General features: G+C 39.4%; 9 protein-coding genes across 9 annotated transcripts in view; 4 read left to right on the top strand and 5 right to left on the bottom strand.

The window, feature by feature from the left end:
* SAPINGB_P003997 (uncharacterized protein) overlaps window positions 1–1139 on the top strand; it is a gene marked incomplete at both ends in the record, with an annotated part of 2037 nt that extends 898 nt beyond the window's left edge. Inside the window, one exon of the mRNA XM_031998712.1 lies at window positions 1–1139. This exon is cut by the window's left edge and continues 898 nt beyond it. Coding sequence (XP_031854603.1) covers window positions 1–1139 — 1139 coding nt within the window.
* Window positions 1140–1267: 128 nt separating this feature from the next.
* SAPINGB_P003996 (uncharacterized protein) lies at window positions 1268–1919 on the bottom strand (the record flags this gene model as incomplete). The annotated part of the gene is made up of 2 exons (XM_031998711.1): window positions 1268–1663; window positions 1716–1919. The coding sequence occupies 2 exons, from the start codon at window positions 1917–1919 to the stop codon at window positions 1268–1270; spliced, it is 600 nt and encodes a 199-aa protein (XP_031854602.1).
* Window positions 1920–2137: 218 nt separating this feature from the next.
* SAPINGB_P003995 (uncharacterized protein) lies at window positions 2138–4042 on the top strand (the record flags this gene model as incomplete). Its single annotated transcript, XM_031998710.1, has 1 exon — window positions 2138–4042. One exon carries the CDS (start codon window positions 2138–2140, stop codon window positions 4040–4042), a length of 1905 nt encoding a protein of 634 aa, XP_031854601.1.
* A 197-nt stretch (window positions 4043–4239) lies between these two features.
* On the top strand, window positions 4240–5511 carry SAPINGB_P003994 (uncharacterized protein; the record flags this gene model as incomplete). The annotated part of the gene is made up of 1 exon (XM_031998709.1): window positions 4240–5511. The coding sequence occupies one exon, from the start codon at window positions 4240–4242 to the stop codon at window positions 5509–5511; it is 1272 nt and encodes a 423-aa protein (XP_031854600.1).
* A 177-nt stretch (window positions 5512–5688) lies between these two features.
* SAPINGB_P003993 (uncharacterized protein) lies at window positions 5689–7473 on the bottom strand (the record flags this gene model as incomplete). The annotated part of the gene is made up of 1 exon (XM_031998708.1): window positions 5689–7473. One exon carries the CDS (start codon window positions 7471–7473, stop codon window positions 5689–5691), a length of 1785 nt encoding a protein of 594 aa, XP_031854599.1.
* Window positions 7474–8242: 769 nt separating this feature from the next.
* SAPINGB_P003992 (uncharacterized protein) lies at window positions 8243–9094 on the bottom strand (the record flags this gene model as incomplete). The annotated part of the gene is made up of 1 exon (XM_031998707.1): window positions 8243–9094. The coding sequence occupies one exon, from the start codon at window positions 9092–9094 to the stop codon at window positions 8243–8245; it is 852 nt and encodes a 283-aa protein (XP_031854598.1).
* Window positions 9095–11244: 2150 nt separating this feature from the next.
* Window positions 11245–11664, bottom strand: SAPINGB_P003991 (uncharacterized protein; the record flags this gene model as incomplete). Its single annotated transcript, XM_031998706.1, has 4 exons — window positions 11245–11300; window positions 11360–11443; window positions 11503–11586; window positions 11646–11664. 4 exons carry the CDS (start codon window positions 11662–11664, stop codon window positions 11245–11247), a joined length of 243 nt encoding a protein of 80 aa, XP_031854597.1.
* Window positions 11665–16171: 4507 nt separating this feature from the next.
* Window positions 16172–17113, top strand: SAPINGB_P003990 (uncharacterized protein; the record flags this gene model as incomplete). Its single annotated transcript, XM_031998705.1, has 1 exon — window positions 16172–17113. One exon carries the CDS (start codon window positions 16172–16174, stop codon window positions 17111–17113), a length of 942 nt encoding a protein of 313 aa, XP_031854596.1.
* Window positions 17114–17449: 336 nt separating this feature from the next.
* Window positions 17450–20443, bottom strand: SAPINGB_P003989 (uncharacterized protein; the record flags this gene model as incomplete). The annotated part of the gene is made up of 1 exon (XM_031998704.1): window positions 17450–20443. One exon carries the CDS (start codon window positions 20441–20443, stop codon window positions 17450–17452), a length of 2994 nt encoding a protein of 997 aa, XP_031854595.1.
* Window positions 20444–21557: the final 1114 nt, after the last annotated feature.

The following is a 21557-nucleotide window of genomic DNA, read 5'->3' as shown; positions in this document are numbered from 1 at the left end:
TTCTGATCAACGTGGTATCAACCCTTGAAACAGAGCTCAAACAACACATCTCCACAGTCAACTCCATTCTTGCATCTCTTGAAGACCACATTGATCGTGAGCAACTCAAGGAACTTTTGATCCGTAACAAGTCTCTCATCAAGTTCCACCAAAAGTCATTGCTTATTAAAAACTTGCTCAACGAAGTGCTTGACTCAGATGACGATCTTGTTGGCATGTACCTGACTGAAAAGTACGAAAACCCAGAAGCCTTTGCACACCGCTCACTCGACGACCACGCAGATATGGAGCTGCTTTTGGAGTCTTATTACAAGCAGTGCGATGAAATGGTACAACAGTCTGGCCAAGTAATTGCCAATGTCAAAAATACTGAGGAAATCATCAACATCATTCTAGATGCTAACCGCAACTCACTCATGCTCATGGAGCTAAAAGTCACAATCACAACTCTCGGCTTCACCACTGGTGCTTTCTTTGCATCCCTTTACGGCATGAATCTCGAAAACTTTATCGAGGAAACTACTTATGGCTTTGGTTCTGTCTCCGGTATAATCATGGCCTTGGCCATTGGTGTTTCCGTCTTTAACTTTGCTCAGCTTAGAAATATCCGCAGAGTTACCATGATGGGAACTGGAATTTTGCAAAATAATCCTTCTTCTTCTTCTTCTTCTTCTTCTTCTTCTTCTTCATCATCTGCTGCTGCCGCCGCCGCCGCCGCCTCTGCTGCTGCTACTAATGCTACTGCCGCTGCTGCTTCCTCTTCTGCTTCAGCAATGGCTGCTCGTAGTGCCATTCTTAATTCAACAACAGCCTCGGCTCAACATTCCGCCTCCCCTGCATCCTCGTCCTCTACAAATTCTTCACAACTACATCCACACCCGCCGCTGCATCAATCTCCACTCTCGGAACCGCGGCCACAGCACCATCATAGTCATCGCGCGCTCAAACACGAACTCTCGAGAACAGACCAGATGTGGGCACTCATGTACCGACTCTGGCGGGGACATGCTGCCGAACGCCGCTGGTCGCGCAAACGTAAATGGGAACTGCATAATGGCTATAACAACCCTGCTGCGGCGCGGCAGCATGATGTTTGGCGCTGGCTGGTGGATTCAAAGAGCAGTCACCCGTCGTCATGAGTTAAGTAGACTATAGAAATTTTTAAGAAAAAACGGTATATAAAGCATATAAAACGGATAACAATATATATGTATAAACAAAAAAAAAAAAAAAAAACATCTTTGGATTCAGCTTAGTTCAGCTCAGTTCAAACAAGCATCGATGCAAAGAAATCAGCTGCATCGTCTTCAATCTCTTGCACAGATCCCACAAACCGAGTAACGTCTTGTTCCTTGACTTGTCGATCTTCGCGGTCGTTATGGCTGCGTGGGACCACCAAGACCTGTGGACGCAAGTGTTTAACAATGTGAGTAGCACCAGTTGCTGTTCCGCACGGAAGAAACTTGTATGAATCTTTGGCAATGTCGATAACTTCTGCAATGGGATCCGGAAGTTGTAGCTGTTCAATGTCGCGGGGTAAATCTTCATTTTCTTCTTCTTCTTCTCCTTCTTCAGAAAAGTCTGCGGGGAAGTAAATGAAAACAAGGTTAGGGAACTTTGCTAGCAGATCTGCAAACGGAACGTCACCGTTTTCAATTAAGTCCTGTTAAATTAGTTTTAGATCATCATGATTAAATCTTATAATGAATATATACCTTGGACAATATGATGGCCACTTGCTGGGTGCTAGTTTTTTTCTTGGGCTCGGAGATCTGTTTGTGTGGAAGCTGCAGCGACTCTTTCGAAGACGGAGCAGATGAAAAGTAGAAATATGCAGCAGCTGCTGCTGCAACAGCGGCAGCTCCAAGAGTAGCTATCAGGGCCACAGGTGGAGCGTTTTGGCGGCGGGGACGGGGCATTGTACCGGTATATATGAAAAGGGAGGTCGGAACTTTTATGTGGAGCGGAGAGATCAAAAAAGAAAAATTGAGTGGTGGGGCTAAAAAAAAAAAAAAAAATTGGCCACATACAGAGACACCTCAGATTCTCATCACAATACTTAACCGACTTTAAAGGCTTTATTAAAAACAATCCGATCTGGCTTAGTAGCGGGGGGGGTTTTTTTTTTTTGGTCATAATGAGCTTAGAATCTCACAATCAAGGCCAAAGGCTACAATCGGAGAAACAAGCAGCATCCCGGAAAGCCTCGAAAACAGCAACAACGTCATTCAGAGAACCCAATGTGCATGACCTCGAGCTTGATCTTGAGGGCCTCATGGATAACGAGCATACCGATCCCGACGAGCACAGATCCAGTACTTCTCCAGCTTCCTACAATGGGTCTGAAAATGACCCCTCACAAGCCTCGTTTCACGAGACCGGTGGCAGGGACCCTATTGATGATTCCGAGTACGACTTCTACGCGTCTACAAAACACATTGCCCATGTGTACCGCGCGCTCAAAGCGATCCAGCCCGCAGCTAAAGTCTACGAAGGTGGTCAAGGTGTTAGCGGGAATTCCTACGCGCGCTCAATGGGTACAGGTCGCGGGAACCCGTTCACAACCCAGAGCACGCAGCGGCACCGCAAGCCAGGAGATACAACGCAGACACCTGGGATGGCCGGGTTTGATTTGGATCATGATAGTGATGGGGATCTAAGCCATGGAGCACATTTTGCAACAGAGGAAGAAGAAGCACTTGCACGAATGGTGAGCAAGGATGTACCTGTGACAGTCATGATTGATGAAAACGGACTTGCGTTCAATATGGGTCGTATCCATATGGGGATTGCTCGTGTGTACCTGGAACGTGCGCTGTTTGCAACTTACCGAAAATCGGACCCAGATGCCCTTTACACTTTTGCATTACCAATGCACCGGCTGTTACAATGCCTCAAGATCCTGGCAGCCAGCGAAACTGCAGCATCGCGGAGTGGAACTACGAGGCAGGGAGGAGGTGGTGGAGGTGGAGGGTATGATGATAGTGAAAATGACGAGTTTACAGGAGAAAACAGTACAAGACGACGGAACCCACAGAGGCCTGGTCGGGCTAGAGGTGAAGATGAAAACTTGAGATCAAATATGATTTGCCGTATCAAGTATAAGGCAACAGGAGATGAGACGTTTGTACTGGTTTTTGAGGACGGCCAGAACATGGCAATCAAGTGTGAGTTCCCCGTGCTCACCGTAGATCCCTACAGTGAAACGTTGCCTTTGGGTAGTGACGAGGAGGACGAGATTAATGATGAGTATGATGATGAGGAAGATGAAGAAGAAGATGATGAAGAATACGAAGAAGACGAAGAGGAAGAAGTTGAGAAAGAAAAAGATCTTAATGTATCTCAAATCTCAGATTCCGAAGAAGAAGAAGAAGAAGACAACGATCTTTTTTTCGGGCGCAAGAAGGACGATGAAAAAGAGTTACGAAAACAAGAACGCGAGCAGGCTCGCGAAGAACGTCGCAAAGTGCTCCGTGAGCAGCGGCGCGAACTACGGAAAGAACAGCGGCGTGAGCAGAGACGGCTAGAGCATCAGACTGGCCGAGTAATGGGGCTAGACATTTCCAATCTTCGATTCAAAGTGTTATTTCGCGGCAAGATTTTAGCGCAAAAGTTGCACGAGATGATAGTGTTACAGACATCAAGGCTCCAGATCCGGGCATCGAACGAGGCACCACGACTCACATTTGTGTCCAAGGCTGAAATGTCCGACTCGGCACAGTATTTCCCAGAAGAAGACGCGTTCCCTGGGATCGAGCGGTTTTATTTGTGGACACAAACAGAGCCTGTACGTGACAAAAGTCAACGTACAGAACAAGAAGAAGACGAGGACGAAGAACAGGCATTGGATGAAGACGTTGCAACGTTTTGGTACGACTTTAGACAACTCACCATGGCCATCGAGGGTATTAGTATCGGAGAAACACAAAACATTCGCTGTGACTGGAACGGGTTTATGGGAATTCAGTCTAAGTATGTGGTGGACCGCGAGCAACGTATCTACATTTTCTTTGATTTTAGGTTTTCTGCGCTTCACGACTGAAGTGGGTTATACCATTTTTGGAGAGAGTCCTGAAGCCCTAGTTGGTGATTTGGGTTTTGGAGGTTTGGTTTTTTTTTTTTTTTAATGCGCTTATATAATTTTTTTTTAGAAAAAAAAATTTTTTTTTTATACGCACTTTCAACAAAACAATTTTTTTAATCTTTCAACACCCATCCCCCTCTCCATCGTCAATCAATATGACTACGGAATCAACAATCATCACAGAACACGCGCCAACAGCAAAGCGTCAAAAACCCACCTCCGGCCACGCAACTCGTCAACGCGTCAAGTCCTATGTCGAGCTTAAAAACCCAGTCGACCCGGCCACAGGCCTCTCACAGTGTTTCCGCAAAGTCACCACCACCATGTACGTCTCACTCGCGCCCATGTACTCTCTCAACCCAGTCTACGGTATCAAGTCACAGCACCTGGACCCACTGCTCATGACCTGGTACGCACCAGTTGGCGGTGTTGTTCTTGCATACAACTCGCTGCAGCTGCTGGGCCAAGACGAGGGTGAGTATCGGGCGCGCAAGAAGGCAGCGGCTGCACAAAACTCTGGTGACGATGCCAAAGACAACAACGACGAAATACTGCTGCCCGTCGGGAAAATTGTCCACGAAAGTCCCTACGCATTCCTGTGGATCGCTGTCGACTTGCTCATCTGGAAACCTCAGCAAGGCGATGTTGTCCAGGGCGTCATCAACCTACAGGCCCCCTCCCATTTGTCGCTGCTTGTCAACGACGTTTTCCATGCAAGCATTCGCCGCGACAGCATCCCAGAAGACTGGGAGTTTGTTTATTTTGAAGCCGATGAAACTTACTATGACGCCAATGACGAGACTGCCAATGCAGTTGATGCAGCCGTTGATAGCATTGAAAAGGAACAAGAGCAAAAGAACCAAGCCAAGGATGGTGCAGAAACTGGAGAAGAAAGCGCAGATAGCAAAGAAAAGGCATCCGATGCAAACAAACTGGCTGGTGCATCAAAATCTTTGGGCTACTGGGTTGACGGTAACGGAGACAAAGTTTACGAGGTTGTCAACTTCTCCATCAAGCGCGTTCTTGTTTCTGGGCGATTAATATCCGTGCAGGGCACTCTGCGTGACAGCAACAGCACATACAGCAAGACTGTTTCTGATGGTTCCAATTCTTCATTTTCTTCTTCGACCGCCTCTGTCTCCACAGATATTAAAAAACCAAAAAAGATTGTATTTGGAGATGATGACATGCCTAAGCCCACCAAAAAGGTGTTCACCGATGATGACACAGAGATGAACAACCTCTCGGAACGTATCAATAAGGAAATCGAGGCAACGGGTGCCGCTTCTTTGGATCCGGCAACAGAGGTCCTTGCTGCTGCACCGGCATCTGGGTTGCCCAAGGACAATGGTGATGATGAGGACGACGATGATGCAGCAGCGCCAAAATATGCCGAGGACTCTGATAGCGACAATGACTCGGATTAATAGTAAATAGCTGGTAGAAATGAATTATAGGGTGAGATTACAAAACAAACAAATACCTGGGATAGAAATAAAAGTAAAGAATAATTAAATATATATTTTTTCACGAATAAATTATAAACTATACAAAAAAAAACTATGGAATAGAAAATTACTTCTTTAAATTTATACCCAATACTCTTAAATGGCAAGTATCAAAATAAAAATAACGCCAAGTGCATTGAGCGATGTCATAAAATGGTTACCTTTGTTAACTTGGGTAACTTGAGTTTCTACAAACCCAGACACGTTACCACTGGGTACTTGTTCAATTAAAGACGTAGTGCTAGGAAGAGAAGACGACGACGTTGATGCTTCCACCACAATTGCCTGAGTACTCAATACAGGTTCAACTACTGAGACAATTGAGGTTCCAACACTGAAAGTCTGTGTCTGGTAAAAAGTGAGAGTGATATAGCTGGTGATTGATTCGGAGACAAAAGCAACAGTCACTCCGGGTTCAGAGACAGGAGTAATGATGACTTTAGATGGAGTCACTGTAGATGTTGAAAATAAAGTAACATCACTCGATGCGATGGATTCAATGACCAAAGTTTCTAGGACTTCCGAGGGTTTAACAAAAGTCTGAGTAACAGTGCCCGAGGTACTGATCTGAGTCAAGTAAGAAGTAAGAGTAACGTAGCTTATGACTTCCTCAACCTCTGTAACAGGAACATTAGTGATTTCAGAAGACGGGGCCAGTGTGGATGTAGAAAGTACCAAAACATCACTCGAAGTAATTTCTTCAATAACCAAAGTTTCCGGAACCTCAGAAGGCACAACAATAGTATAGGTCACAGTACCTGAAATTCCAATGGATGTCAAATAAGAAGTTACAGTAATATAGCTTGTAATCTTTTTCGACTCTGTGACAGCAGTACTGGAAACTTCTTCGGATTTGACAAAAACACTAGCAACATTTGAAGGGCTCACGGTGGACGTAAAATGTACAACAACATCGCTTGAAGTAATTTCTTCAACAACCAAAGTGGTAGGGGCAGTGTTGCTAGTGATGCTAGAAACAAGAGTGACTGTCGACGTGGAAAGTACTGTAGTGTCACTCAATGTGACAGGCTCAACAACCAATGTTTCGGTAATTTCACAAGGCTCAATTAAAGTAACAGTTACAGTGCCAGTAACTGTAGAACGCGTAGAGTACGATGTAAGAGTGACATAGCTTGTGTATTTGGAAGTAATTTTGAGTTCCTCTGTCAGTGTGGAAGTTGAATAGGAAGTTGTTGAATCCGAAGTAATTGGACAAATTACAACTGTTACAGTAGTGGTTTCGCACGGCTCAACAACTGTAACAGTAATAGTTCCAGAAACAGTAGAATGAGTGGTGTACGACGTGATTGTGACAATACTAGTAGTTTCAGTAGTCAATGGTGGAGTGCTTGGTAAAGAGGTCGTGATAGTTGGAGTAGCAGTTGTAGACGGAACAGTAACAGTTAAAGACGATGGTGATGATGATGAGCTTGTAATGTCGCAACTAATATTAATACCACAATCAATAAATTTATTGATAGCAGCTTCGCTAAGAGTATTTGAAAAGCCAGAAATTTCCAATTGACAGCGCAAGCAGTAGACAAACTCATCATGGTACCCATTAACTAGATCATTGCACGAAAGTTCAGTATTAGCAGCAGCAGCAACAGCGGACGGGCATGCAACCTGGCAACCAAAGGGACTGAATTCATAGTCAAGAGTAGGAAGACAAGTCTGAGTTCCATCAGCTAGAATTTCTACAGTAGGTGTCCCAGAAGACTCATCAAATAAGGCAGAAACAGATTTTGAAACGGGCACTGAAGGTTCAATAAAGGAATTTGAATCAGTTGGACATGGCAATGTGGTGTTTAAATAATAGGTGTAGGCGTTGGCAATTGTGCAAAGGGACAACAATGTGCCTATCAAAAGATTAAGTTTCATTGCCCTGTCAAGTTAGCTTTTTTATGCTTTTTTTTCATATTAATTAACTTACAATAAACAAACTGGTATTCCTATGTTGTTAATAATGTTGATTTTTTATCTATTTTTCACAAGAGTTAAAATTCCGAATTGGTTTCTGAAAAATAAATTTTACTTTATGGATAAATTTTTATATAAAAAAAAGAGAGGAATTTTTGGGTTTTTTATAGACCTCTGAAAATCCTGTTCTTCTAATTTTTGTGACTATGTGGTGAGATTTTTGATCAGCTTGTTAGAAATTTCATTCACAGCCTGCGGGCCAATCCCATCCCAGCTACTCTTGCGACTAGTTGTGCTGAAACTTGGGTTGCTTGTTAAAATACAACTCTCGAGAGTTGAAAAAAAAAAAACAAATTGATTTAGAAAATTAATGAGCTCATTAATTTTCTAAATCAATTTGTTTTTTTTTTTTCAAGAAACCTTATTATTTTATTTTTTTTTTTCAATTGATTTTTTTTAGTTAATACAGAAATTTTATACTTAGGAATTTTATGACTTCTTTTTTATTCAATTCAGTCAATTGAGATCTGGAGGTTTGTACTTATCACTAAGACTCCTTATTAGGGTGAGTGCGGCTACTGCGTGGAAAACATTCCATGGACACTTAAAACTTCTTTTTCGGCCAACATATCACCAAACTTCGCCAATCTCCCTGTCACAAAAAAAATCTTAATGTAAAATATAAAAGCTAACATTGACATTTCATTATCTAAGACTAATTAATATTTATTCATGTGCTTTCAAATTTAATTTCATTCCAGTTGGCAATATAGCCGAGATCAGGAACCTTGAGCTCATCAGTAAGATTATCAAAAGTCTCCTTATTGTTCACAACAACGCCTCTACTTGAAACCAACAAGGAAAGTGTGTCTACAGGACTATCTCCAAAATACCACAAGTCCTTTCCAACCTTCAAAGCTTCTTTTTTGAGTTTAGATACAATGCGCTCCTTGTCCGTAATATTACGCACATAGCCATGGACGACGGCAGGATCCGTGAGACTTTCTTCAAATTTGGCGTCAACCTGGTAGCCTTCAGGGAAAATCTTTCCAGTATCCCAGTCAATATCATTACCATAAATTATAATTTTATTTTCGGGATAATTGGCATCAATTACCGCCCGCACAAACTCTGAAGAGAGACCTTGGCTCAAAATAACAATCCCTGGAGGGTCATCGGCGGATTCAACCATTTTGGCAAAATCCCACCAGCCATCGATAAATTCAATCTGAGGAATAAGATCTAAAAAAACTGCTGGATTTAAACCCTTAAATATTTGAGAGTCCTCTATTTTTTTAGTCAAACCATACTCCAAAGGCTTAAGACCTTCAAGAAATTCAATTTCGGCGTCCAGCTCCGGGGTGCTGCTCAGTGCCAAAGTAGTGGGCTTAAATAATGAGGCAAATTTTGAGACCTCAGCAACATTATTTTCCATCAAAGCTTTCCATTTGGGTTCTAATTCTGGTTTAATCTGATATGCCGCTGCAGCCAGAAGATGTATTGTCGCAATCTTCGTGATTGTTTCGTCCCAATCAACAACAATATGAGACACTTTGGAAAGATCAATAGTGACGTCGGACATTTTAATAGTAAAATGAGAAAAAAAGAGAAAAGTTTTTGCTAGAAGGAATACGAAAAAAAAAGGAATTTTTTATTTTAAAAATGGAAAGTGGCAAAATTACAGTTACTTTAAATGATTTTAAAAAAAAATCAATACAAATAAACTTAATGAAGAAAGATGAATTGAGAACTAGGCGAAATGCCTGTATGGCCCTTTTAGTCCTATTTAGCTCTCAAAAATGAATCTTAAATCATGGATTAACTTTCCCCCGATTAACAAACACAGAGGTAATCCCTACAACCATCTCCTGTATGATTAATTGTCCCATATCAATATAAAGCAATTAGGGAACAGATTCCTAGGACCTCAATATGATTCTGAATAGATTGTAGGAAAAAAAATGTCCCATGTGAGCTAAATTCATATTTTGTGGGGCATATATATATATGGAATTTTATACGTAACCTATTGCTGGATAAACTTAATGATCAAAATATTTCCGGGAGCAAAAATAAATTGTACAACTCAATTACAAAGAGTCCATAAGCTACTGCTTGGTAAATGGCTTCCTGATGGTTTCATTGTTTTAGGTATTTAACTAAAATATTAAGGTTAAGGAGTTCAACAATAATCTCAAAAAGTAATAAAATATTATTTCGGCTAAAACTCTTGCTTCGATGGTTTCGTTCTTCCGTATAAAATAAAAGCAATAAACAAAATGATTAAAGTGGCAATTGGGTATTATTGAGATTAAAGGACCTAATTGACACAGTTTAATCATTACAAAATAAAAAAAAAGGTATTGAGCCAGATTCATTCGTATGATTATATTCAAAAGTTATAGATTTATATATCAGTATCAGCAATATTCCATTTGTTCTTACTATATATATTTCTGATTTCACAATAAAAGTTTAATTTGACTTTAACATTGATCACAAACAGCACAAAAATAAATCCTGATGCAATTTTACAAAGAACAAGAAGTCACATATCTCCCCAAATTAATTCAGGTTTTTAACTTTGATTGTTAAAATCTTCTTGAATTTCATTTATCAAGGGAAAAAAATGATAACTCATAGAGGATTATGAATTTGTATAAACGAGAGGTAAGGTTCTTAATGACGTTCGCATTACACGCAAAAAATACATCGTTTAACTGCGGAATGGTGCATTTATTTAACTATTATCCGAGGTATTGTACGAGAATATAGATATTGAATAAAGTGAAACAGCTGGTGAAAAGCATCAACGGCTTGTATGAGGGGTAAAGTTAAAGCACAAAAATGTCAAAAAGGTTGTTCAACATGATGTGTATGGTAAACCAAGAAGTGGTCAAAAAGCAGGGTCGAGGTCAGCATTCCTTGAATAATCTGCAACCAACCATCAAACATTGAATAACAGAAAGCACAATCCGACGATTCACCACGACACAAAACAATCAAAGAGGGTGCATCGCTCTTTCATCAATGATGGACGTGGTTCCTCCGGTAAACCAAGAGGTGGTCTAAAGGCAGGGTCAAGGTCGGCACTCCCTGATTATTCTGCGGCCAACCATCAAAACATTGAATAACAGAAAGCACAATGAGTCGATTCACCACAACATAATCGCCAAAGAGGCTGCATCATACTTTCATCAATGGTGAGTGTGGTTCCTCTGGTAATCCAAGAGGTGGTCAATATACAGGGTCAAGGTCGGCACTCCTTGATTATTCTGCGACCAACCATCAAACATTGAATAACAGAAAGCATAATAGGTGGATTCACCACAACACAAAACAACCGATAAAGAGGGTGCATCGCACGTTCATCAATGATGGACGTGGTTCCTCTTGATAACAATAAGGAGGTCAATAAGCAGAATCAAGGGCGACAAACCTTGCTTAATCGGCGACCAACCATAAAAACATTGAAAAGCTAAAAGTACAATGGGTCGATATAATGGTGTTGTAAATGGAAATGAGGTAGTGAGGTAGTGAGGAAATGAGGTAGCGGTATGTGTGTAGGTGTGTGTAGGTGTGTGGTAGTTGCTTGCAAAAGCAGTTGCAGGTTGTCACAAACGATCTTCACCAGTTCCATTAGTTTATCTAACATGCGTTTGCAATGTTGTATGCATTATCATTAACGATAGATGGATAGAGTTACTTTGATCGTCATGTCCATAAAGGAAGCTATTGTGGAGAACCATGACTGTATAGCTTTGGAATTGAGAGAATAGCATGATTGTCTAAAAGAGAGTTAGGTCAATGAGATAAGTATTAGATGCATTGGATTAAGTAAACTGACCAAAAGACGACTGCAACAATAACAAAATCAATGATGGCAAAGGATGACGGTATACTCTTGAGGTTGAGTGAATCGCATGTATGTCTAAAAGAGAGTTAGGTCAATGAGATAAGTATTGGGTACATTGGAATTATTAGACTTACCAAAAGACGACTGCAACAATAACAAATTCAATGATGGCAAAGGATGACGGTATACTCTTGAGGTTGAGTGAATTGCATGTTTGTCTAGTAAAGGGTTAGATCAATGACCTAAATATTAGGAGCATTTGAATGAGTAGACCTACCAAAAGACGACTGCAGCATGTTGAAAGAAATAATTTTAAAGTAATGTGGATGATAGTGAGTATGAATATCGTATGGTATGAAAAATAATAGATCATAATCGATAATAGTGATAATAGTGATAATAGTGATTCATGGATGACAATAGTGGTTTATGGTTGATAATAGTGAATAATAGTTGATAGTCTTAGATGGTGATATAGTTGTAAAGGTAAAGGTAAAGGTAAAGGTAAAGGTAAAGGTTAAAAAAAAATAAAAAAAATAAAAAAAATAAAAAAAATAAAAAAAAAAAAAAAAAAAAAAAAAAAAAAAAAAAAAAAAAAATAAAAAAATAAAAAAAAAAAAAAAAATAAAAAAAAAAAAAAATAAAAAAAAAAAAAAAAAAAAAAAAAAAAAAAAAAAAACTGCTGAGATGAATGAATGGTAAAACATTGATTAACTGAAAATACAACAAGTCGATACACCACAACACAAAACAATAGACAAAGAGGCTGAATGATACTTTCATCAATGGTGGACGTGGTTCCTCTGGTAATCCAAGAGGTGGTCTAAAGGCAGGGTCAAGGTCGGCACTCCTTGATTATTCTGCGACCAACCATCAAAACATTGAATAACAGAAAGCACAATGGGTCGATATAATAGTGTTGTAAGTGGTAGTGAAATAGTGGTAGTGAGATAGCGGCAGTGAGGTCGATGTAGTAAAGTGGTGGTAGTGAGGTAGTGAGGTAGTGAGGTAGTGAGGTAGTGAGGTAGTGAGGTAGTGAGGTAGTGAGGTAGTGAGGTAGTGAGGTAGTGAGGTAGTGAGGTAGTGAGGTAGTGAGGTAGTGAGGTAGTGAGGTAGTGAGGTAGTGAGGTAGTGAGGTAGTGAGGTAGTGAGGTAGTGAGGTAGTGAGGTAGTGAGGTAGTCGGTGAAGTAGTAGCTGAAGTAGTAGCTGAAATCGTCGATGTAGTTGAGGTTGTCACGTCTGAATAACCGTAATGATAAGTCCCTTGAATTTTCCTTGGATGAGATGTCAGGTTTGGGACATTGAGTGATATATTAATATTGATTATTTCGTTTATAAAGGAGCCTATGTTAACTAACGCTGAACATTTAACATTGACCTCGAGCCGGTCGTGTATTTTTTCTAGTAGAGAGTTAGATTAAGAACCTAAATATTAGATGCGTTGGTATATGAAAACTTACAATAAGTAGGCTTTGACAATAAAGGAATTAATGACGGCTTGACATGACTATATGACTCCGAGGTTAAGTCAAGGAGGTGTTTGTCTATTAGAGTGTTAGATCAATAACTTGGGCATTGAGTGCATTGGGTGTATTGACATAAGAGGACTTACCAATAGACGACTGCAATATGTTGAACGTGATAATAGGAAAGAAATTTGAGAGTGTGTGGTTATGGATAGTATGGTATGGAGAATAGTTGTTGATAGTTGTTGATAGTTGTTGATAGTTGTTGATAGTTGTTGATAGTTGTTGATAGTAGTAGATGGTAGTAGATGGTAGTAGATGGTAGTAGATGGTAGTAGATGGTAGTAGATGGTAGTAGATGGTAGTAGATGGTAGTAGATGGTAGTAGATGGTAGTAGATGGTAGTAGATGGTAGTAGATGGTAGTAGATGGTAGTAGATGGTAGTAGATGGTAGTAGATGGTAGTAGATGGTAGTAGATGGTAGTAGATGGTAGTAGATGGTAGTAGATGATATTTGTAGAGGTAAATAATAAAAAAGTTGAGAAAAGTGAATGGTAAGAGGAAAGAAATAAAAATCAAAAAGACGGGGGAAATCACTTTTATTTATACTTCCTTACTATCGTTTTCAATAGAAATAAAACTTCTTCTTATGGAAATTTCTAAATCAACTAAAATCAAATCTAACATTGATTCCGTTGTTATTTTTTTTTAACTAGAGATACTTTTCACATGCTAATCCCTATTCCTTAAGAGCCATCCTAGTAATAAATGTTCATACTTTTCACAGATATATAAACTATACGCCATTTATAATTATTTAAAACCTAGATATATCGGATATATATTTTGCAATTGAAAATAATAACTAGAAGTTAACATAAAAAAATATATATATAACAATAACCTATATAGATATATTAAATCCACTAAAATTTATTTTGCTACCGGACCACATTAAAAAAGTTAAATTTGATGCTGAAACATAATCATTTTTATTTTCTCATTGGCACAATATCTGTATCAGTGAATTGACAGATTGTTTTTGTTTATTCGATGTAAAAATGAAATGGAAAATTTGTGACCCTTAAATTGAAGAAGGCTCTTTTAGGATCCAGTAGGATATAACTGAAATATTATATCATTTAAACCTCTTGTTTCTTTTTTTTTTCTTTCTTTTTTTTTTTTTTTTTTTTTTGCTTTTATTATTTTTATAAATTTATTTGTTGAAAAATTTTTTTAATAATTCCAACATTTGAATCTCTTCAAATTCCTAATAAGACCAACCATCATGTTATAGAAAGTAGGAAGTTGAACAGTTGTATTATATCAAATTGTATTTTATTCAGTCATTTCATTATCACTTGAACTTTGCATTTTTTCTTCTTCCTCAAACTGTTGTTACTCTCATTAACTGTCACTGTTTTGTTTTATAAATGTACATGTAGAAAAAAAAAATCATAACAATATTAATTTTTTAGAATTTATTATATCTAATGATAATCAACCATAATTAAATATATTTCAATATAATTAAATTATAAATCAGATTTTACTAATTTATACATATAAGTAAATTTTCTAACATCAATATTCTATTAAAAAAATTAAAAAACATGCAAAAAGTTAAGTGCCTCGAGCCGGATTCGAACCGACGATCTCGTCATTACTAGTGACGCGCCTTACCAACTTGGCCATCAAGGCATCTCGATTTCTTGTATGCATTAAACTGGGCTGGCATCAAATGGCAAAATTTCTATACAATATTTAATAAAATATGGTTTTTTGTTTAATAACGTTTTTTATAATTATTTGATTTGTTCATTATATATCGAGAATTACTTTATTTTTTTAATTTTTGTTTGTTTTGGATGATTTATAATTAATTATTGATATTTTTCACTTGGGTTAGGGTTGACTTATGAGGGCAAGGGTTTTTTTAAGTAGGTTTGCCGAATGTGGTAATAAATGTATCTTTTATGGAGGAGTTAGTAAAAAAGCTATTTATAGTAATATTCTTGAAGTTTTTGTACTAGCCGTGTTGTAGGTTAGGGTACCCTCATACAAATTTTCAAAGATGTTGTTGAAAAATCATGATGACCTGTTGATTGCTATGAATTCCGCAAGGGTTAGGTTCATCTAAAATTACCTCTTTGGGATTTAAGGGGTTTTTTTTTTTTCCTTTCTCTCTCTTTAACACAAGAAAGTCATTTGTCTAAAATTCTTACCAGGGCTAGGGTATTTTTTTTTAACACCGTTTTACTCTGAGAATTATTCCCCTTTAAATACATAAATAGTTGAGATTCAAAAAGAAGAAAAAAAAAATTCATGAAAGTATATTTAAAGAAATAATTTAAGATATTGTTTCTTTTAAATTAAAAATAACAAAAAATTTAAAGAGATTTTGAATCGCGTGGACCATCCCATCTAATCGTCCTGTTCTTTTTTTTTTTTCTTTTTTTCTTGTTTACTTCGCGTAGAAATCCCCTTGTGTATATTTTCTAAGCAAAAAAAAAATAAAATAAAATAACTTGATTGGCAATTATACTCGATGATGAAAATTATCTTTACTTTAACAAAAAAAAAAATTTTTTTGAATATTTCTTATAATCTCATCTCGTTAGAATTCCTATGTCAATAATTTGTCCCACTTCCGAGGCCTGGTATTAATTTAAACCCAGAAATTTTGGTCTGTCAAAAGTTTTGTTTTAATTGCCGAGTAGTTTTATATAAAGCCGTCCCTGTTTTTTAAAAAAAAAAAAAAAAAAAAAGCCCCTCCTTTTCATCCCCACCAAAAATTTATTTCAACTGTTTTTTTTGTTTTGTTTTTTTTGGCTTATCTCTATGAGAGATCAAGTATGAGACATTTAAATAACTATCATAAGATACCTCTTAAAAAAAAAAAATAAACATCCGCCGAGGCATCTCCTTTAACCAGGTCACGTGCAGTCACTCAAATTGTAATTCAAAGTTCCTCTCTCTCTTTTTTTTTCTAATATTTTTTTTAATACTGCCTGAATAATAATTTATTTAATTAATATAACCTCTTTAATCCCAATATCCTTTACATCCCCTCCATTTCTCCGCAAAAAAAAAAAAAAAAAAGAAATCCACCACCTCCTAAAAGCTCCCTTTTTTTTTTTTTTAATTTTTTTTTAATTTTTTTTAATTTTGGTCTCTTCACTTTTACCTCCTTCTTTCTGGCCAACCACACGAGACCTCTTCATTAACAATCATCTCCACCGTTGATCCTTTTTTTTTTTTTTTTTTTTTTTTCTCGCCATTAGTCTCTTTCCCTTTTATTAAACACATATTATACACATATCCAAATACTCACAATGGCATCCTCCTCATCTCCCTCTGCAAAACCTGCAGCCACCGTGTCGTACTTTCTTCGCCTGATTGCACCACCCGCTCTCCGCAGCGAGTCGCGTATACGTGCGACCAACACCAATCTGGGGTCCTACGGAACCCATGATGCCAATCTTGCCTTTACCGGTTACGGTCTTCTTTTCGTGTCGGAGGTTTTGAAGCGTGTTGCTACTGCTGCTACTACTACTGTTGCTTCTGCTTCTTCCACCACAGACTCGGCAGTGTCCACCACCTCTAAAACTAACCCAGCCATCGGCTTGCTTGCCAAACTCTTGTTTGCCCGCAACGCTCTCACGGGCTCACCTATTGTCTCGCCAGCCACTGTGGCCGATGTAGCCACACGCACACGTACATTCTCGTCGCTTATATCCGACATTCGCATCTTTAATCGTCTCTGGGGGTTGGTTCCTCTCGCGGTGTGGGCCTTTGACACAGCTGCCGCGCCGCCCAGTGATCCTGTGCTTCGTGCTGTGGCCTATATCCAGGTTGCTGCCAACTTATTGTATCAGCCACTTGAGAATGTGGCATACCTTGCAATGCACGGAATCATTGGCGGAGTTTCTGATGACGCCCAGATGAAGCTGTGGATCTATTCGTGTTACTTGTGGGCCGCCCATGTTGTGCTGGATTTCATTCGCATTGCTAGAGAGTACGTGCTAGCCAAGAGAGTAGCAGCGGCTAGCGAAAAGGGAGGCGAGAAGAAGGTCAAATGGACTCAATGGTGGCAGTCCATTGTTATCAACTTGTCGTACTTGCCTCTCACAGTTCACTGGTCCCTTGAAAAGGGATGCTTGCCTGATATTGCCGTTGGATTTTTGGGTGCTACTGCTGCTTTGGCTAGCATTTATCCTAGATGGACTACCATTGCTGCGATCCAGGATGAGCCTGTCAAGGCAAAGGAGGAATAAGAGAGAGAGAGAGAGAGAGAGAGAGAGAGAGAGAGAGAGAGAGAGAGAGAGAGATAGAGAGAAATGAAATGGGTTTAATGAGTAAATATATATATATAGAGATCAATTGGGACTAACTAATAAACAATTTTTTTTTGGAGTATTTTTTGTTCAAACAAATGTCAAATTTTCTTTTATTGAACCGATTTTTTCTAAAAAAAAAACTATACCCTAATATTTATAAAAAGAACAAAAATAAAGGAAGGAAAAAAGAAAGAAAGAAAGAAAGAAAGAAATAAAACAACTATACTACACATGAATTGGATGATAAAATATATATCCCAGAGTGAAAATCATTCATACTATAAAGTACGAGTTTTCAGAAGCCTTGGTATGAGCAACCTTCAAATCAGTCAACGAGCTACGCGGAATGACACGGCGGCTCGCATCCAAGGGGTCTTCTGCTGTTTCTTGTACTTCTTCATCTCCAGTATCATTCAGGTGTCCTTTTAAGTTGTGCATTGACATGGACCCCCGGAACCGACGCAAGCTTGGGGCTCGCACATGTCTGTTGCGCAACACAGCACTGGTCGAGGCTGCTGCAGGAGGCGGCAAGACCACTGGAGTTGTTGCAGTTGCCAATGATGAAGAAGATGTTTGAAGTTGTTGATGCTGCTGTTGCTGCTGTTGCTGCTGTTGCTGCTGTTGAGAAGCAGGTCCCACGTTACTTGCAACAGGAGTACGTGTCGATCCACCCACCATCACAGACCGTGACTTGGCATGCATATGTCTTGCACTGCTGCTGCCTGTTCCATTAAGGTGTCCGGATGGTGAGCTGGAAGATAATGACGATGATCCCGCAGTGGCTGGAGTCGCAGCTGTGCTTCCAAGAGAACCGTGTCTACTGAGTGGATCGCGCGCATCATCTCCTACTGTCACGTTTTTAATATCCTCAAAAAAGGACCAAAACTGGGATCCAAGTTCTTCAACAACACGCTTGCCAAGGTGCAAAACCTGATCTGTGGCTCCGGCACCCGGTGCATGTGGATTCATTTTAGGATCATAAAGTCCTGTATGGACACCAGTTTCGTCGACCACCATTGTGTGTGCAGGGTAGCGCTGGAAGTTATTGTGATCTGGTGAGCCAGACGAGGGGGTGGAATGGACAACATTGGAAGAATTAGGCAACATTTCTTTACGAATAGCACCAAAACCTGATCCAAAGGCACCGCCATTTTGAGCAGGTGTGCTGCTTCCAATAGTTGTTGCTGACGTGTTATAATCGTCCTCATCAGCCTCTTCCATAAGTGGGTCAATGAGGGAAGAGGTGACTGAGGAAGTTGACGAGTCTGAAAGTGAAACCGAGTGGCGAGAAGAAAAGGATGAAGTTGAAGATGTCGAAGATTGCAACGGAATATGTCTTCTAGATAATGACCCTTGACGAGAGAGGGAAGGAGCAGGGGAAGAACCGACAGAACCACCAGAACCACCAGCACTACTGCCAGTCTTGTGGCCAGATAAAGTCGAGAATGGGATGTCAGAAGATGCCATTTGCGAGTGCGAAATGACAAGTCTACGAGACTGGGACTGTGATCGGCGGAGAGACGGAGTAGATGATTGTTTTGGGGAGGTCATAGTAGGTGCATTGTGATGGGTATTATTAGAGGGTATACTAGAGCCATTGTTATTGTATGAAGAAGAAGAAGAAGAAGAAGAAGAAGAAGAAGAAGAGGAAGAGGAAGAGGAAGAGGAAGAGGAAGAGGAAGAGGAAGAAGAAGAGCCGGCTGTAGCAGCTAGGGCAGCAGCAGCTGCGGCTGCAGATTGAGAATGAAGGTGGCTTTGGGAACCGCTAGGTTTAGCGGATGCAGATTGGCGGGGAATGAGGTCAGAGGTGGGGACTTGCTTTTTAAAGTCTTCTAGATCGGACTCAGCTTGCTTGAGATTTTGCTGCATGCGCTTGATTTCGTCACGCAGCTCGACGATGCGACGTTCACGGTAGGCCAGCTGTGAGAAGTAGTACTCAATAGCTGATGAGGCTGCTGATGCAGGGGGTGGCGAGACCGGTTGGTGTTGGTGTTGGTGTTGGTGTTGGTGTTGGTGTTGGTGTTGGTGTTGGTGTTGGTGTTGGTGGTGGTTGTTGCTGTTATTATTTTGATATTGCTGCTGGTGATGATAAAATGTATTTGTATTGTTTGAAGATGGTGGTATTGAAGTTGGTCCGGTTGCAGTTACAGGGGAAATATTGAGTGGGCTGAACTGAGACGGTGGGACTGAAGCAGAATTTGTCGGTTGGAGCACCAGGGTTGTTGTTGAGGAGGAGGTTGAGAGCCCGGTTTGAGGTGCTCTGGGGTCCGTCAAAGTGGTTGTGGAGGCCGAAGCTTCCGGGAGGTTCTCCGGTCCGGAAGAATCGGTGGGATAAATTTCTGGAGGAGGATGTGGTTGGAGCCTCGAGTTACTGGCCACTTCTGATTGTGAAGCCGATGTTGCTACTGGTGCAGATGCTGTTGCCGCTGTTTCACCTTCTAAGTTAGAGTTAAGCGAGACATGCGTGCTTCCGGGAGATCTAATAGGAGAGAGAGTGATTGAAGATGAGCGGAAAGGTCTATTTTTGATACCATTTGGAGGATTAACTGCTGCAGCTGCTGCAGCTGCTGCTGGAGAGTCTGGAGAAGTGCCTGCAGAACTGTAAGATCCGATGGAAGCGGCCGAGCCAATAGATGAAGCTGAGTTTTGGGCGCTATGAGAGTATTTTGTAGAGCGGTATGTATAAGCAGGATGGTGATGGGATTCTGAGAGGGGGGATATGTTGTCATCTGGAGAATCTTTTATAGCTGCCAGAGATGAGACTGTCATTGAACGAGAAAGTCCTGATGGGGTATTTGATTGGGATGATGAGAAAGAAGATGAGGGGGTGGCAGTGCCATTAGCATTAGCATTAGCATTAGCATTAGCAGTAGAAGTAGCAGTGGCAGGAGACAATCCAGATGAGGAAGGGCTCGAAGCAGTAAGATGGGAAGATAATGTCATGGAGGACTGTGAAGAGGGCATTCTCGATGGCGACTGGATTTGATTGTGGCCATTGTTATTATTGTTTGTATTAAGGGAGACTGATCGACGTTGTTGATGGAAGTGATGGTCTGTTGTTGGAGCAAAGTTTGTAAAAGAGATGGAGAGACGCTTGCGGGTTCTGTTTGGTTTAGGTGGAGCAGAAGTTTGAGTCTGAGCTTCAGGCTGAGAAGATGAAGATGAAGAAGATGGTGATGAGACCGAGTTAAGGACAGCCATTGGAGATTGAGTGTGAAGCTGGAGTGGTAATGGTGAGTGGGCCTGAGTTGAAGGGTTGGCCGACATTGTTTAGACCAAAAAAAAAAAAAAAAGTAGGAGAAGAAATAGAGGAAAGAAAAAAGGTAAAAGAGAAGAAAAAGGAGTTTTTTTCTTTTTTCTTTTTTCTTTTTCAATCAATCAATCAATCAATCAAAAATGGTTGGAATGCAGTATATACTATGGTGATACAGTCAGTATATATTAACGACACAGAATGGGAGTAGCAGTTGAAGAAGAATTGGAAAAAAAAAAAAGTTATGAGATTGTTGGCGTAAAAATTAGTACTATTGGGTATACGAATGACGAAAAGAACAATAACAATAACCTTTTATATATAAATATATAACCAGAGTAGAAAGAAAACAACAACAACAAAAAAAACTTTGACTTTAACTTTGAACTGAATGGAATTTGAATTGAAATTGATTCACCAACAAAGAAGTTAAGAATTTATTGATTGATTGAAGGTTTCTTCAAAGAAAAAAAATAATAAAGAAAGAAAAAAAAAAGCCTTTTAGTGTAAATTCAGGAGGTTTTTTTTTTTTTTTTTTTTTTTTTTTTTAAAAAAAACAAAAATGATTAGCGCTTAAAATGTCTGTTGATTGCAAAGACAAAATTAAAATTTTGTGAGGTGGTGGTGGTGGTGGAGTTTAGGCTATTTAGGCTGTTTTAGACTGTTAAAGATTATTTAAATACTCTACTAGCTGGCTGGCTGGGTAGATTGGAATATTTTATTTAAGGGGGCGGCGGAAAATCGCCAAAAAGAAAAAAGAAAAGTTACACTTGGAATGCAGGGGAAACAACAAACACGAAAACAAAAAGACAAAATAGGAATAGAAAAATTCTTAGTTAATAAAACTATTTAGAACGTTAAAAGGGGAAGGGGGAAGGGGAGGAGGGTAAAGATTTTGTTACATCAAGGGGGCGTGTAACAAGAATATATTTGTAACAGAAACAAAGGAATGTAATGTAACAGAATTTAACCGTGTAACATGATTATATAATAATTTTTATGTAATTAATTTTTTTTTTTTTTAGTCTTTTCTTGATTAATTTAATATTTTTATTTAAACCATTTTAAATTAATTTTAAAGTTAAAGAAAATGTTACAAAAAAAAAAAAAATTAAATAAACCAGCTGA

Source organism: Magnusiomyces paraingens (genome assembly GCF_902498895.1).
Source record: "Magnusiomyces paraingens strain CBS 517.90 genome assembly, contig: contig3, whole genome shotgun sequence".
Lineage (NCBI taxonomy): Eukaryota > Fungi > Ascomycota > Dipodascomycetes > Dipodascales > Dipodascaceae > Magnusiomyces > Magnusiomyces paraingens.
This window is presented reverse-complemented; position numbering and strand designations above follow the sequence as displayed.